The sequence below is a fragment of the Elgaria multicarinata genome, chromosome 16, assembly GCF_023053635.1.
Source record: "Elgaria multicarinata webbii isolate HBS135686 ecotype San Diego chromosome 16, rElgMul1.1.pri, whole genome shotgun sequence".
NCBI classification, from domain to species: Eukaryota; Metazoa; Chordata; class Lepidosauria; order Squamata; family Anguidae; genus Elgaria; species Elgaria multicarinata.
In genome coordinates, this window is record NC_086186.1 from 4,950,353 (window position 1) to 4,967,651 (window position 17,299).

The 17,299-nt window shown below is 44.6% G+C and overlaps 1 protein-coding gene and 1 pseudogene across 3 annotated transcripts in view; one reads left to right on the forward strand and one right to left on the reverse strand.

Moving 5' to 3' along the window:
- TJP1 (tight junction protein 1) overlaps window positions 1-17,299 on the forward strand; it is a 263,490-nt gene that overhangs the window by 135,434 nt on the left and 110,757 nt on the right. Inside the window, exon 1 of one of the 3 annotated variants that reach the window (XM_063142595.1) lies at window positions 10,283-10,364. The exons of the other annotated variants lie outside the window; for them this stretch is intronic. Within the exon in view, the coding sequence (XP_062998665.1) occupies window positions 10,332-10,364 (33 nt within the window). The 5' untranslated portion in view covers window positions 10,283-10,331. Of the gene's footprint in view, window positions 1-10,282; window positions 10,365-17,299 lie in introns of those variants that run through there. 3 annotated transcript variants of the gene reach the window in all.
- Window positions 5,190-5,308, reverse strand: LOC134409913 (5S ribosomal RNA; annotated as a pseudogene).

Sequence of the window (17,299 nt, forward strand, 5' to 3'; positions counted from 1 at the left end):
CTTTCTGTCTAAATCTGCATAGGATTGCACCGTTAGCAAAGCAAATGAGCTCAGTTCTCCTCGCAACAACTACACACGTTTTTTTATAGGGAGGGGCTGTCGCTTAGTGTGATAGAGCCCCTACTTGCATGCAGAAGGTCTCGGGTTCGATTGCCGGCACCTCCAGGTAGGGCCGGGAAAACTCCTGCCTGAAACTCTGGAGAGCCCCTGCTGCTAGTCAGTGTCAACAGTACTGGCCTAAATGGACTCCGCATTAGGCAACTTCCTATGTCTTCACCATCATTCCTGCAGGAAGGGGCAGAAGCTAAAAGAGGGCACTTCTGGCCTGCCGTGAGATTTGAAATACGGCTCTCCTCTTCCACCAAGGCAGGACGCTGATTCATGGAGCCCGATACTGTCTACTTGGATTGGCAGTGGCTGTCCAAGGCAAAAGGAGCCATTTCCCAGCCCCAAGATGGAATATCAGATCATTTCTGCATGCACAGGATTTGCTGAGCAGTTGAGCTCTGCCTCGCTTCCTGGCTCTCACCACTGCACTACACTGCTTCTACCCCCATTTAGGCAGGCGTAACTCATATTCCGTTAGGGCCGATTTATTTTGGCTTTCCTCCTTAATTTCTGAAAATATGAAGTCCCCACGTGCACCCGCAGCTTTTCATGAGATTTGCTGTCGGTGATGGCATGAGGAGCATTTGCTGCTTGCCACATATTCTGTGCACGCTCACCATCTGGATGCTCCTTCCCGGTTTTGCCTCTTTTGAAAAAGGAATAATTTGTTATGATTGGTACAGACATCGATTTTGCATCCAGTCTCTACTGGCCATCCTTCATCTTTTCTCTTTCCTCCTCTGTCCTCTCCTCTCCTCTCCTCTCTAATCTTTCTTTCCTAAAAGTTTCCAGATGAATATGCACCAGTTGCCTATGCGGCAGGGTCTTGCTATTTACTGTTTTACTCTGTACAGCACCATGTACACTGATGGTGCTATATAAATAATAATAATAATAATAATAATAATAATAATAATAATAATAATAATAATAACAACAACAACAACTTCGGAAATTATAAACATATTTTTACAAAAACCACACACGCTAAACTGTGTTGTCAGAACGTATAAGGATAAACGGATTGGAAGGAACTGGGAGGAATGGAGGAACTGGAAAGTGGGGGTGGGGTGGGGAAACAAGGAGGTTCATCAGACAAGTGCTTTCTTGCATGCTCACTACTGCCCACTTATGGATGTGCACGTGTCCTTTAGACAATGACGTCTGTCTCCCACCCGCCTCCCCCTCCTTCTGCTTGTTTTTCCATAGTAGAAAAGGCCCCTTTTAATCTGACTTTGTTTTTAAAACGGAATGTGCTGCGATTTCCTGCTGTGTGCAAGAAAAGTGGTGTGATAAAAACAGCCTCTGAATGGGCCACGTGGTCTTTGTTTACTTCCTCTTTCCCCTCCGGTAAGAATGAAAAAGTGCGGAGAAGCGACGGAAAGGAAATGTGATTTCCCCCCGTGTGATGATGCTCAATATGCAATACTGTAATAGCGATGGAGCTATCCCACCTTTCTCCGTTAGAGGATGCCTGCCTAATTTCCCCCCTTTTTAACCTAGTCCCCTCCTCCTTCAGCCCAATTCCGTTAAAAACACAGAAGGGTATAAAAAAATAGCCTCTTCTGGTACCTTGAAAAGATCTTGAGAGCTGTTGGCTTTCTAGGCTACAGAGTCTGAAAAACCACAGGAAATTGTCTATTTGGTCATTGCGGTTCTTCAGCTTCCCTTTCTCCCCCTTGCTGTTCACTGATCAAAAAGAAATCAAATCCTCATCAACTACAGAAGGATCTTCCTGTTGTTTCAGTCTTGGATGCAGAAGTTAAAACTGAATGGTCTCTGATGTGTGTGAGTGTTGTCGTTTGTAGCTATTAATTGCCACTACAGCTGCATCTGCAGGCAATGATAAGTGGGTGTTCTGGAGACAACCGGCTTGCCAGTCATGGTTCATGAGCTGCCTTGCTCCTGTGTGATGCGAGTATGGTCTCTAGTTTGTTGTGGTTGTTCTCTCGTTATGATTCCTGGATTGTTTGGGAGTGACAAGCCAGGAACCAGGTTTGGATAACACAATAAACTTTCAATTCCTGATTAGTTTAGTCCAGGGGTGGGGAACTGCAGGCCCAAGGCCCAATCCGGCCCTCCTAACTTCCCCCAGGTGGCCATGCCCCCTTTTCCTGGCCACCAGCCCCCCCGGTAGTTCCCCAAGGTTTTCATGCCTTCCAAGCATTCCAAAAGGTTGAAATGCCTCTCCTAAGGCTTAGGCCTTCGCTAGACCTAAGGTTTATCCCGGGATCGTCCCGGGGTCATCCCTGTTCATGTAAATGACACACCGGATATCCCGGGAGCAGGCAGGGATGACCCTGGGATAAACTTTAGGTCTAGCTAAGGCCTTAGTTTCTGACGTGAAAACCGTTAAGCTGCAATATGCTGGTGCAGATGTATATGGCCTTATTTCTTTTGCCTTTGGCCCCATCCACACTGGAATGTGGCCCCTGAGATTTTTTTTGAAATGGAAACCAAAGAGGTTCATTTGCCACAGTGAGGGAGTGACGAGCGAGCCGGTGGGGCTTTATGGCGTGCCTCTCCTCCCGCTCTGCCTCCTGAGAGGGATGCCCTGTACTGACCCGTGCTGTCATATATCTAACCTGGGGGGCTCTCTGAGGCCTCGGGGTGGGAGGGTGGTTCTTTCCCATCACTACTACCTGCTGATGGGCCTTGACCTCCAGCTCTTTTCCCTGCGAAGCCACGCCCCCTCATTCGGATGAACAACCCCCATCCCTACAATTAGATGAAATGATGATAGCCGCCATTAATATTAACAAGGGTTTAAATATTAAATTGTGCTCCTGCTGCATCTGCAAGCAAAAAATAAAATAAAATGAGCATGCCAACAATGAATCTATAATGGGATTTCCTCCTTCCCAGAGCAGCAGAAACAACCAGCAAAGATGCCAGCTCTTTCCAAACTGCTGTGTTCCCTTCGCTGCTGTGGCCCTGTCATTCTCTTGATGCGTCCTGTAAGGCAAGGAGCATCTATGGTTTTTACCAGCTTTCGTCACACCATTTTAGAAGGAGAGTGTGGGTGTGCAAGCCAAGATTGTTGGTGGCATCCATCTCCATGGCCTGGTTCAGACATAAGAACAAACCATGGTTTGTTACATGAATGACCCCGCAGTGTTGCAGCTAGGTAATGTTATACCCTGGACTAAATGGTCTTATGGGTGAGAGGGACCCTTTAGACAGCCATGTGTATTACTTCTATTGTGAAGCATAGAACTAACACTTCTCTTCACCCCCTCCAGCCGCCATTCCATGCTTTCCAACGACTTCCGCATTCCTAAGGTGCTAGAGTGCCAACACCAACACTGTTTGCCAACCTAGATTTGAAACTCACTTACATCCTAGCACCATCATGACTACAGGAATAAAATGACGTGTGCTTCTGCTGCCCTGATAGCCTCATCACCTGCTGCTCTCTGGGTGCTTATTTGCTCCCCATGGTGGTGGTGGGGGTGGGGTTTCTTTACTTTGGCTCCAAGGTCCAAACCAAGTTGCATCCTGCAAGCTGGCCTGAGTGTCAGGTTAGGATGCTCCCCATTTCTCTCTTCTTGCATGAGGTAAGAAGGCTTAGTGCTTCAGTTTGTTAATAAATCAGAATATCAAGCCACAGTTCAACAAGCCTTAAATCAAACCAGCATCAGATGTTGATATCCTGGCTAGTTAAAAAGGTGGTTGGAGCAAACCACCTTTTACTGGGTTTCAATGCAGCAGGAAAGGAAACTTGAAATCTCTTTCCCTCTCATGGGAAGAATAGGGGAATGCACTTGAGCCGGAGGCTTGTGCCAGCTCCTTCATTCTGCTGATGCCCACGACCCAGTAGGGGCCCCTGCAGCCTCCTGGCCCTGCTCTTCCCTCTGTGCTTCTATGCGGAGTAGATATCTTTGCAAATTCAAACACATTTTTTTTTAAAAAAATTGAGCTTTATTTTCTTCTTCTGGGCCTTTCCACAGTCCCTTATCTTCAGCAACACTACTCCTCTATTGAGATCCCAGCCTCTTCTCATTGTAAGGCTGCCATATCAAATATCAAAAACTGGAACATAAACCTGGGAAATTCAATATGATCACTTTGCACTTTCTCGAGCAATGGGAGTTGTTTATTAATACAGTAGCTGAGTGTTATACTGGCCATAATGTTATTGCAGCAGTGAAAGGGTGGGGGAGGGAATTCTAGCACACTGAGCAGCTTCTGAAATATATACCAAAGTTAAAATTTGTGAAGAAAGGTCAATAAAGTATAATTAAGGAATGAAACTGGAACATCTGATAGTCTTGGGATCTATCTACCTTTAAAATTATACCCTGCTGCTTGGTATATTTAAAAGCAAAGATTGTTTAATCGAAGGTTTAATTTCATGGTGTTGTTTGTTAGAGATGGGGATTTTTTTTAAAAGCTGGTAGATCCTATTTTTGTTTTAAGGTGTGCTAAATAAAACAGATTAAAAGGGGGAAAATACAACTTCATCACGGACGGATACTAGAAACAAGGACAACAGGACATCTGATATTGACACCTGATATATGTATAAAATATACATATCCAGCTGTGTTGGGTTAAAAAATAGAGTATGTTCTTTTCAGCTAGAGAATGGTGCTGGAAAACAAGAGATTTCTGGAAACATTTTTAGCATGTGACCTCTTGTATTTTCTCAGTTCTGAAGCAGATTTCCTGTTGTGGTCCCAGCCTTTTCCTTCCTGTCCTTTCCAGCAGGGTTGGAGGATGAAAACTAAAAAAACAGAGAACACTTGCAGTGATTTCAGAATACTGTGGCGTTCTGGAATAAGGCATTTCTGTTGTGATCTACAGGTCTTTATTCAATTTTTATCCTCAGCATAATGGTTGGTTCTCTGCTCATTTTACCTTTGCAACAACTCTGGGAGGTCGGTTAGCAACCCTAAAACAGCCTATAGGTTGTGGGTGGTTTGTTAACCACACCAACAATGCACCCTCACCAAATTTATATGTGTGATAACTGACCACCATGGCTTGAATATTCACAGTGGCTGCTGGCATGCCAACTGTGATAATCCCAAGATCAGATGACATCGGGTGTGTTCAAGGTGGTATGGCTGTAGGCTTTAAGCCTACAGCACACGGTATTCCCAGGTGGTCTCCCATCCAAATACTAACCCGGCCTGACCCTGCTTAGCTTCCAAGATCAGACGAGATCGGGCGTGTTCAAGGTGGTATGGCCACGGTGGGCTGCTGTGATCATGCAAACTAGACCATTGTGTCTGGCCCAAGGTCACCCAGCGAGCATCATCAGTGAGAATTTGGTTCGCTCTTGCCTTAGTCCAGACTTCCCCAACCTCGTGCCCACTTAATGTGTTGGACTGCAAATGTGTTGGAGCGTTTCAGTCCAACACATCTCGAAGGCACTGGATTGGGAAAGGCTACCTTTGTCCAACACTCTAACCTCTACACACCACTGCCTGTCACACAGAATTTGGTATTCTTGATGAAAGGATAATAATAAAATAAGGCATGTCCAAGCTGGCCTAATCCAGCAAGACCAGGTGATGGATTTGGGGTGCCATTCAGGGCATTTGAATGAGAGGATAGACAGACCTGGCCCACAGTGCACAATGTAGTGAGAAAATTCATTCACACACTTCATGATGTAGAAAGAGCAAGAACTTTGAAGCAGCTCTGTAACATATGTGGAGAACTTCCCAGTGGATTGTACTCCATGTCAATTAGTGGGAGGGGGCATCATTTGAATCCCCCTCCATGACAGGCACTAATATGTTTTAGGCCAGTGTTCCTTAAAATAAGATGCATCAAACAACTCCCCAGGTGCATAAACTGTAACTGGAATGCCTGGACTTAAAAAAATAAACAACAAACACAGCACTTCTTCCTGTCCTTATCTCTTGGTGTGATCCAAGGCCTTGTTTGAGACCAAATTCCTGGAGGCTGTTTCAACAACCAAAGTTTGTATAGCTCAGCTAGGGTCATTCGTCCAGAACCTTTTCTCAGGTAAAGCAACAGAAGAACCAGCACTAGATTTTAGTAAGTGCTTTGTTTGAGCTGGAAAATGGCGATGTTGAGCCAAGTCTCTAGGAGTCTCTGTTTAAGATATAAACATGGATCTGGTTCGCATGTAATGGCAATTCAAGGGTTGTTTAATCCGTGAATTGTTGGGGCCATACATTTCCACTGTGCATCTGCTTTGCTAAACATTTCACCATTTCCACTGTGCATCTGCTTTGCTAAACAGCCCAGAAATATTCCAGTCCTGGTTTGTCTCATGCAATGTCCAAACTCTTGGTTGATGAGAAGTAACACTATGGCACCCTAGCGACTGGTATTTAGAAGCATTTTGGAGACCCTGATGTATCATATAAGGTTGTTTTATTTTTGATCCTTTGCTAATGATCCCTGACATAGGATGTGCCTTTTTCACAGTATGAGCTATGAGAGTTGCCATTCTTCAGAGTTCACCTGCCTCCCCCAGAAGTGGGGTCTCTAGGAGTTTAGTCTTCCATTCCTGGGACTTAATCAATGGGATATAAATGCGCTTAACCTTGGCTGCATAGCGTACCCCTCCACCAATATATTTGATTGTGCATTCATCATTCCAAGCTGATGAATAAAACAACAGGGGCAGAGTTTTCCCAAGGTTGACGTCCCAGGAACTTACAGAACCTTGATCTCGGCTCTGCATTCAGTTCAAAGTGCGCAATTCCAACGTCTTCCTGCGCCTGACCTTTCCGTAGCCATCCGGCTGAGCACGCAGCTTGATTTCCGTAACGGCTTCCAGCAGTTTTTGCCCATTTCTTGTGACTTGTTCGGAATGCAGCAGTGCAGCTTCATACTGTTCTAGGCCTCTGCGAGTGATCAAATTATGTCCACCCTGCATTCTCTACTGGCTGTTATAGAGCAGCTCATTTGAATTTAAGATAACATTGTTGGTTTTCAAGGCCCCAGAGTGATACAAGCCCTGACTGTGTTCAAGAATTGCTCTTGGAACCTGGTGACCGAGTCTTTGCTGCAGGGATCCCTCGATTGACACCTCCCAGCTCTTTGCTGCCAGACTTTTAGAAGTGTTCAAGGGCCTTACTTTTCTCCAAGTCCTTTTTCCAAGATCCACTTTTGGCTTCCTTGATGGATTCTTCCCTTTCCTTCAGGGTAGTGATAGGGATTCTCTGTTTTACCAAGAGTTAACCCCCCATAAGTCTGGGAAGCCTTGCTCCAGCTTCTAAAGCCATTCAAGTGGCCATGCTTTGTACTGCAAAGCTGTGATTTAGCTCGTGCACAGGCCTAAAATTATACAGATTCCAGATCTGGCAGGGGGTGGGGAATAGAAAGCTTGCTGGCAGGGAGGGGGGAAGCCTAAGTACACACACACACACACTTTTTTCCCTTCAGTACTTATAGCTGGCTTCCCTGAGGGCTGAAACAATATTATCCCATCCCATAGAAAAAGGCAGGACATTGTTTGTTGAAAATTTGAATTACATACAAGTGATTATTCTTAATGTTGCTATTTTAAAGTGAGTGTTCCTGGGCATTATTTGTCTATTTTGCCACATAGCTGAGGGACTTCCATGATGAGCTATGAGGCGAAGCAACAGCCCTGAACATATTTTCCCAAAGTCCCTTATTGCAAACCAATTCCAGCCCCTTAAGGCAGAGAAGGGTTATAGTGGGAAAACATATCTTGATCAAGCAACAAAATCAGGATTTGCCCCCTGTACTGTACAATCCTATATGTGTCTGCTCGGAAGTAAGTCAGCATTGAATTTGATGGGATGTACTTCCCACCAAGGGCCATACCACATCAGTAGGGGAAGAAAGGTCCCCTTATTTATTTCATTATTTATTTTATTGATGGTATTTGTTTGCAGCTCAAAAAAGTAACACTCTTTAGCCTCACTTTATTCTTTAACTTGATGAAATACAAATTTCCTAGCCCCAAAATAAACTTTTTGGGTAGGTGGGTGGAGAGAAGGCTTACAAAATTTTCCTTTGTCCACTTTGCACTTAGAATTTCGAGTGTGAAGGGACATGTCCTTGCCTGGTGGCCTTTGTCCTCCATAAACTTGATGGAGCGTGTCCTGCATTGAAAGAAGACGTATCTTGATCCTATCAGTAGTAAATCCCACCAAGTTCGCTCTTCATGTATTTTCTTTCAAGATTTTAAGTGCACTTGACACATTGTTCTCCCATCACACAACCTGTAGGATCAAACCTGGTTAATAGAGCAGCATCGTGTACGTTCAGACCAGGGCTGGAGAACCGATGGCCCTTCATACGTTTGGACTTCAACTTCCATCAGTCCTAGCTAGCATGGCCAGTGCTTGTTTGTGTTCTGGCACCCACTTTGGAGTCCGTGTTCTGGCGATGTGGGTGCTCGTTGATCACAAAATCATCCAATACAAGAAATCTGTTAAAAATTTCAACCTTTAAAGTGCAGTGCCAGCTCCAGGTTTTTGAGGATTCTTGGGCAAGTCTACTTTCTCAGCACTATTCTCAAGAGCTATTACTCGAACGTATCCGCACTACCACTTGCTTACATGGGAGGCAGAGCTCCAGTGACATCTGGATCTAGGCCATGGCATCTGCTGCTCCTCACCACCACCACCACTGTCTGGGCCAGGGTGAGAGGCGGGTGAAGAAGCCAATTGCAAGGGTGAAGAGGAGGAGCAACTCCTGGGTGCTCTTGCCAGGGTTCCCCTGCTGGGGCGTGAGACCCCAGCCGATGCCGACCCTGTTAAGGTGCCACAGGTCAAGTCACTGGTTCTGTTTGTTTTGCTCTGGAAGAGGCTATTCGCGGAATGCAGAACATTGCAAAGAAGGAGATAATAAAACAACATGGGAACAGTCCAGTCCACAGCCCTTCCGAGCGGGCGACAGGCCTGGGAATCCCTCTTTTTAACGCTGTTTTGGCCACTTTGCAATCAGTCCCATCCACCTCTTGCTCTCCTCCTCCTCCTCTTCCTCCTGGGGTCCTCTGCCTAGCACCAGCGGCGGCAGCAGCAGCAGCAGCAATCCCATGCCTTCCCAAGCCTCCCTCCTCCCGTGGCCTGTGATAGGCTCGCCCGATCCAGGAAACTCTGTGCCCCAGTCACCGCCAGGGTCTCGCAGCCCGAACCAAAGCGCCCGAGAGGAGAGGGGGAGCCGAAGCGCACCGAAAAGGTCCCTCGCTCTGAGCTTTGCAAAAAGACGCTTCCCGGTTGCACGGAGGGGAGCCAGCAAACCAGCTTCATTGTAACCCTTCTGCTGCTGCTGCTGCTGCTTTATTATTATGCAAAGAAAAGAAAAAAAGATTGCAACGGACCAAAGGGGAGAAAAAGCATTAAGAAGTCCACGAGAATGGCCAGACTTTGCCCCCTCCCCCAGCAACACTTGCAAAGTGGCTTTATTATTATTACAAAGGGCTACGTTGTTGTTATTATTATTTATCGCCGCCTTCTCTCGTGACGTGCATGATTTCTCCCGAGCGACTAAACGAGAAATATGTGTTGCAATGCGTGCAAAAATAAATATGTATTATTATTTTTTGGGGGGAAAGCAGCAAGGGTGGCTTGGGATTTCTTTCCTCTCTCTCGTCTCTCTCCCCCCCCCCTTCACGCCGTCCCTTTGCTACTCCCCCCCCTCCGGGGAGGAGAGCGAATGGGCACTTCCCAGCAAGTCAGACATGTCAGTGGTTGCTGCTTGGAGAAGGCGAGAGAGAGAAAGGGGGCAGGCGTGTAGCCGCTGCTGCTCCTGGGAACCGGAGAAGCAGCAAAAGCAGCAGCAAGCAGAAGCAGCAGCTCCGTGCCCACTGTAGGGGCGGCTGCTGTGCAAAGAGGAGGAGGAGGAGGCGAAGAAGACCCCCCCAAGTTTTTGGGTGCACGCGCAAAAAGGGGAGGAGAGACCCCCTATCACCCCCGAGCGACCCTCTTCACTCCCCCCCCCCCCCGCCTAGGCTGGAGGAGCTCTTGGACTCTGGGCAAACTTGACTCGCCTTTTTTCCTCCTCCTCCTCCTCCTCCTCCTCCTCTTCTTTTCCTCCTCCTCCCCGGGATAATGTTTATTTGGGCAGCGGCGTGAGGAGCAAGAGCAGGAGCAGAAGCGGGGGAGAAGCTTTGGAAGACCCCCGCTCCCTCCCTCTCCTCCTCCTCCCTCCCTCCCTTCCTCCATCCATCCCCGGGCTCGCCGAGCGAAAGCGACGCGCACCCGGGCTCGCCGCCGCCCCCTTCGCCGACTCTCCTCCTCCGGCCACGGGAAGGAAACAAAATGTCTGCCCGAGCCGCAGCTGCTTCCACCAAGGTAAGCGCAAAGCCAGCGGTGGTGGTGGGGCTGGGGGCCCGCCAGGCAGCCCCGGGGGGGAGGGAGGCCGGAGCCGGCGCTCGGCCCCACACGGGGTGGGGTGGGGGCCCGGGAGGGCTAGGGGCTGCCCCCCAAGAGGGAGCCCCCCAATGAAAGTTGGCCCGACTCCTCTTCTCTTGCCCCTTCCTCGTACGCTGCTGTACGTGAGAAAGCGTGCTTGGTGCCTGTGTGTGTGTGAGAGAGAGAAGATACTCGGGGTGCCGAGAGGTCTGGGGGTTCACAGCGCGAGTGGATCCCCATGCAGACGTTGTGAACCCCCAGACGTAGTGAATCATCCCTGCCTTATTTAAAAGTGTGTGTGGACGTAATATTTGGGTTGTATGGATGGCTATGCGTGTATTAGAGATGGGGGTATCTGTGTAATAGGGTTGTGGGGTGGCTCTTTGGGGCTTTCCCTCAACCGTATTTGAAAAAGCAAACAAACCCTCTTTAAGGGATGTTCGTTTGTGTTCCCCAGTTCTTTGTCATCTATTTTTTTTTTTATCTTTAAATGTCCTACAGATATTGTGAAACTTTAGCTAAGGATGTGGATTGTAAAAACCAAACTAATGGGACATTTTAGAGGGTGATTTATTTATTTTTATTTTTGAGAAGGGATTTGTGCCTAAAGTTAAATGAGGGTGTCCCCCACCCTTTCTCTACACACACGCACACACACACACACACACATGCTCACACAAACCTGTTGGATAAAGGTCCGATAAGGGAGTATTGTGTGTTTGGGGTGGGGGTGTGAGGTTTGGTTTTAGTTCCCTGCCCTCTTTCTGGGGTGGGGTTTTTTCAACTTTTATTTCTGCACTTGTTTTCGAAGGGTGACCCAAGGGACCACGATTTTAAACCTGCTTGCTCAGCAATAATTTCGGTTGGATTCAGTGGGGCTTATTATTTTTTGAGGGGGGGGTTTGTATCTGGAGTTGATAAACAGGCTAAACGTCGCAACCTTGTAGTTCGATCCTATGCATATTTACTCAGGGGTAAGCCCCGCAGGGTTCATTGGGGCTTCTTTCCTGAGCATGCTTAAAATGAGTGCAGCCTTACAGTGCACCAATCCTGTTCATGTCTACTCTAAAGTAAGTCCTATTCTTTTTCAGCGGGGCTTATTCCTAAGTAAGCATGTTTAAAATTGCAATTGTTGTAGGACTGTAAATGGAAAGGAGAAGAGGCACTAATTCCGCCCTATAATTTAACAACCAGCCTGGAAACTTCTTCCCAGTGTGCTTTTAGAGTACTGCTGGTGGAACAGCCTTGCTATGGGGTTGCAGTTTTGCCTCATAAAAGTTGCAACAGAAAATGTTTGCTTTGACAAAGTTCAACTCCCAGCTAAATTGCATGTTACTGTGTTTTTATTCCGGGTGGGAATGGAAATAGTTTCCAAATGTGGGATGTATATATTTTGCAGTACAGCGTTTCTGTAGTGCAAAAGGATGTGTCCTTTCTCAGGAATTTTTCATTAAGAATTCCTGAAACTGAAACAGCAGGTTTTGAAATTCCTGACAGACAGGAACTCTCAACAACTCCCTCTGAATCAGCTGTTGCTGGCTTATTGCAAATATGTTTTGGGTGGTGCTGTGAATCCCAGAGAAACTCCACCTGTTCTGTAGGCGTATATGATACGGTACAGGTGTAGTGAGGTGTGTACTTTGACCGCCCTTAACCATGTGTGTGCGCGTGCGCGCTACGTTTTTCCCTTAGGGGAAGAGGGTGAACTTGAAGCGTCCAACAGGTTCCTCCTTATGCATGAAACCTTAATAACGGGGGGGGGGGGGGAGAGATATACTTTTTTTCTGGAATTATGAACAGTTTTTAGTTGTAGAATAATTATATAGATTGTTTCACGTCTGCTGTGGTAAGGAATATTGCTAGAAAGCTCTCTTGAAGTGGTCAGTCTCAAGTGAAACTATGCAGTTTCGGTCTGATGTCATCTCTTGGTATGTACTTAACACCTGAACCATGTGTCTCTGCTGCTGCACTAATGCAGTAGCGTCGCCGCTTGGCACAGATTCTTGGCTCTAGAATTGGTAGCTGGTGGCATTTGTGAATGCTCATTCTCCAGTAAGTATCGGTTGGAGTTTCTGAAGTTTTATTTTTAATGTTAGCTTTGCTTGTACTGGTTCTGCAAAGAATTTGATTCGCACTCAGAGAAACACCAAAACATTGATAGCACTGCCTTTGTGTGTGTGCAGCTTAACCCCACTCCCCAATTCTTTACCACAACCAGAATTAGAATAACTTTCTGCTCATGTTGCTAAACGTGTTCATTTTGCATCATCTGGAGTGATCTGTATGAAACTAATCAACACACGTCTTTTTGAAAACCAGCATGTTTTAAATCTTGCTGTACAAAGAGCAAGCCTGGGGAGGCAGGATCCCAGATACTTCAATGTAGGGACGCCTAGGAATCTGAAATACTTTTCAGCTTTGTCGAAGAATAACAAATTGTGCCCCTTTGAATGTTGGTTACATCTAAGTAGTAAAAGCATATGCAGTAAGAGATTCTGTAGCTGCTGCATTGCCACGTAAATACGGTAGTGGGGAAGTGGTCTGCTTGGTCCTTTGTGTTCATTATTGTTCTGAAGTAAGGAATGTTCTTAGTTCTTCCTGTTTTTCATGGCTTGATTAGGGAATAGGGATCATAAAAACACAAACACACACACACTACAACAGTGGTTTTGAGTTGCTGATAGCAAAGCAATGTTACCAGGCCCTCTCAAAACAACAATATTAAATTGCCACTGCTTCTCCATACCAAGTAGTGATAGTTGTATGTGATGACTTTAAAGGGTGTTCCAGACAATGTTGGGAAAAGTGGGTTTAAGCCCATTCAGGCTGATAGTATCAAACATCGTGGCTCAGTTCAGACAACACGTTTCTCAACAGTGGTTTTAGAACTCCATGGTAGAGTTTTTACACCACCGTTGAGAAATGTGTTGTCTGGTAAGAAAACCCCACACAACAGTGACATTTTTGTGTGTGTGTGTGGGGGGAACACTCTACACAGAATATCCACGCTGTGCAGAGGACAGTTTCTGCACAACTGTTGTGTTGTATGGTGGGATCTGTGGAGTTTTCTGTTGCATTTTCCTACTGGCTACCGAGTTCTCTGGCAAGAGTGGTAAAAGGAGGGAGTGCCGCTCTAGTAGAGATGCCAGGATTGTTTTTTTGCAGCAATGGCTGATGGGATACCATCAGGAGGACCGGGGGTGGAGAGAGAGGGCAGAGGAACTGTCAATCAGATGTCGCGTTGACTTTTCACTCAACTCCACGGTAGCCCACAGCCACACAACGGTGGAGTTAGAATATGTCATCATCACTTTATTATGATCCATAAAGGGCAAAACTAGACATAAAAGTTAGAATACGTTGTGTGGTGGTACCTCCTAAAAACTCAACCAGTGAGTGAAGTTTTCACACTGCATTGACTAACATGCTGTCTGATCTGGGCCGCTTTGTTCCCACATATTTGGGCTGGTGTAGCCTTACAGTGATTACCTAGTGGAGGGGGACCACACAGCTGACAACTTAACGCAGAAATGTACATCACTGGATAAAGTGTAGTTAGCCCTTGCAACTTACTGTTCATAGGACTTTCTATCCTTAAAGGGGACACTTTGCCTAAACAACAATAATTGCTGTAGTATTTGTTCATTTATTGCATTCCTATGCTGCTTTTCTGGAAGCAACTAAGGCGATTCACCTAAATGCAGAAAGCAAAAATCATAAACGAATACAACAAATATAAACATAGAAAGATGTTTTATTTTACTACTGCTACATTTGCCTGTGAAAACTTAAATCTATGACTGGTGTGATTATTTGTCTGTGGTCCTGAGTTAGTATTGGATTTCAGGCATGTGTGAGTAGGAGTGTTAGAAGTGTTTTGGTGTTCTTTAATGTTACTGGTTGAGTGCCAGTTTACTGAAACGTTATGAGATGTTAATAGGAACCAAATAGTTGTTGTTGGTTTTTTAAGAATATATATATTTGTACTGTGCCTTGATGGATACAAAAAGCAGAGTATAAATGTTGAATGAGATGAGACAACTTTAAAAGGGCTTTTGACAATATGGGGAGGTCTGTATCCCTGGGCACTAACGAATAGGTGCCGATGATGTTGTTAATATTGCATTCCTATTGGCACCCTAAATAATAAGGCCATTATTTATTTATTTATTTATTTATTGCATTTCTATACTGCCCAATAGCTGAGCTATTGTGGTGGAAATCATTTTCCCCTTGCAAATTACCGATGGGGTGCTGGCAAAAACCAATTTCCAGGTAGATTGTTTAACTGGGGGAGAATATTGAATTCACTTTCCCACAAGCAGTGAAGAAAGTTGTGTGGACTCTGGCAGTAACTGTATTTACTGTACAATGAAACAATCTGAAAATGCCTTAAATCAAGATAATCACTTTAAAATTTCCCAAGGTAACCGTTTCAAGGGAGAGTCTGCAGGAAGAAGTTAGGTAACTAAGAAATCTCAAGAGATTAGACCTTCCCCTTCCAATTCCAATAAACAACATTTTAACGATAGTACCGTGTCAGAATGCAATATTTTCCTGCCTTTGGGCTGCTTAACAGAACAGAGAAAAAGATTCTATTAATTTGGGTTATTTTTCTAATTAAAATTTTTCCCTAGTCATCTCTAGTAAATGGCGACTAGAGTTGTTCTGCGTAATCCTCTAGTACTGCTAGAAAAACTTATGGGAGATTCCCCGCCCCCCACTCCCAGCCTGAAGTTGACACTGCTTGAATATTTTAGAACTGAAAAGGGATGATGTATGTATTGCAGTGGGAGTGGAGGCCCAGTAATTAATGCTTCGTTCCGCTTACGAGGGAGTAGTCGGAAGTTCTTCTGATTGTCTTCTTTTTTTGCAGTCAGAAATGCAAGCAGTACATTCCAGAAGGCATTTTTGTTTTGTTTTGAGGCAATCTTGGAATAACTCTGTCATCACTGCTTCCATATAGAGTTTTTGTATTTTGCATATTGTGAAAATGCATTTCAAGTGTTTTGTTTTTTAATTATAACATGTATGATAACTTAGTAAGGCTCCAGCCTATTAAATTAGGACATTGTTTGGATCTTTTTATTGTACAGTTCTTGGAATTTAAACATCTAGGACAGGGTTAGGTAGTGTACAGCCTATCAATTGCATCTATCCCATTCAAGGGGTGGTTGTAATTTCTATCCCAAGAGGTACAAAAGAAATATAGTACATAAGGGACTGGTTCCATGAGTGGTTCCAAAACTGGTTCCAAAACTTGATGTTGTGCGGACTTTATACTGTTAGTTTTACCCTACCCTGTGCCTGCTTACCCTACCCTGTGCCTGTTTGCATTCTCTTCCCCTCCTTATTGTTTTACTATGATTTTATTAGATTGTAAGCCTATGCGGCAGAGTCTTGCTATTTACTGTTTTACTCTGTACAACACCATGTACATTGATGGTGCTATATAAATAAATAATAATAATAATAATAATAATAATAATAATGAGAAATTTAATCAATTCACTGTGTCTTGCCTGATAGATAGATATCCTCTGGGTTATATGAACTTTGATCCTATGAGAGTTCATCTAACTCCGGGCTTATCTTGGAGTGAAGACTGACATCTGGAAATGCAGTGGAAGTGCTTTGAACATATATTCTGTCTTGAAGACAAACGTATTAAGTACAGCAAAGGTATTCTCAAAACTAATTTTACCACACTTTAGAATGTAAGTCTGTCTTCACCCGGACTGTTTTGTTGTCTAGTAAATGAAGAACTTGTTCTGGTTACCTTATGTAATTAATGTTCTCTTCTGTTCCAGTATTTTCAAGCCCGTGAGACTAATATAATTTGCTATTTATATAGATGAAAACAGAGGGAAATGGCTGCTTCGTGATATCTACAATGGGATGTAGAACTGAGCACCGTTTAAGCCACTAGACTGGTTCATCAGTGAACATAAATTGTCTATGGCTAAGTCTGGCATAAGGAAAAATATCTATTGGGTTGCTGTGAACATTTGAACTGAGAATTCTGTCTAATTGTTAGTGGCAATAATTACTAAATTTGTTGCAACTGGACTAATTCTGATGTAACCTTTTTGCCACTAAAAAGTTTTGAATGAACCCCCAACATGTTATTAGGAATCTAACAAGATCCTAGGTTGTCTGAGCGGTTTGGGTGCAGACATTATAACTGTTTTTAGTGTATTTGCTCAGTGGGATCTCTTGGAAAGCAAATTAGAGAAAACAAACCATTGTTGATGTCAGTGATGCGCTGCCATTTCTTGCTAATCCTGCTCTGTGAACTTTGAGCTCTAAATTTTTATATAAACAGTTTTAAGTGGAATGCTGAAAGATGTACAAAAACAAATTGAATAATCTTCTAAGAAAAGGGGTATTGTTATGTATGCGTAACAAAAGAATTGCAAAACTCATCAATGCCTTGCCTGTTCCGGTCTATCTACACTACCCCGTTCTATTTCTTGGGCAGAGTCTGTGAAAAGACAATGCCATTTTTATTAAATGTAGGTTGTCATGTCAGCCCAAAAGCTTATTTGAGGACTTCTATCCACTTCTTTTCATAACTTGGCAGAAAGTACTTTAAGTGGAGAGAGTGACATGTTCCTAATACTATATTTGGGAGTAAGACCAAAAAAAGTAACTGTTTCCCTTATTCTCACCTCCCACCCCACCCCATAAATGTACATTTTGCAACAATACAGTGAATTAAAAATTAGACCACAACTTTGGGTTGTACATATTTGGGCATTTACACACACAAACTGGAATACTTGGGATTTCACTGTAAGAGAATTGGGCTTTGAGTGATAAATTATTGTCACCACACCACTTTACATGTCTACTCAGAAGTATGTAGACTTCTG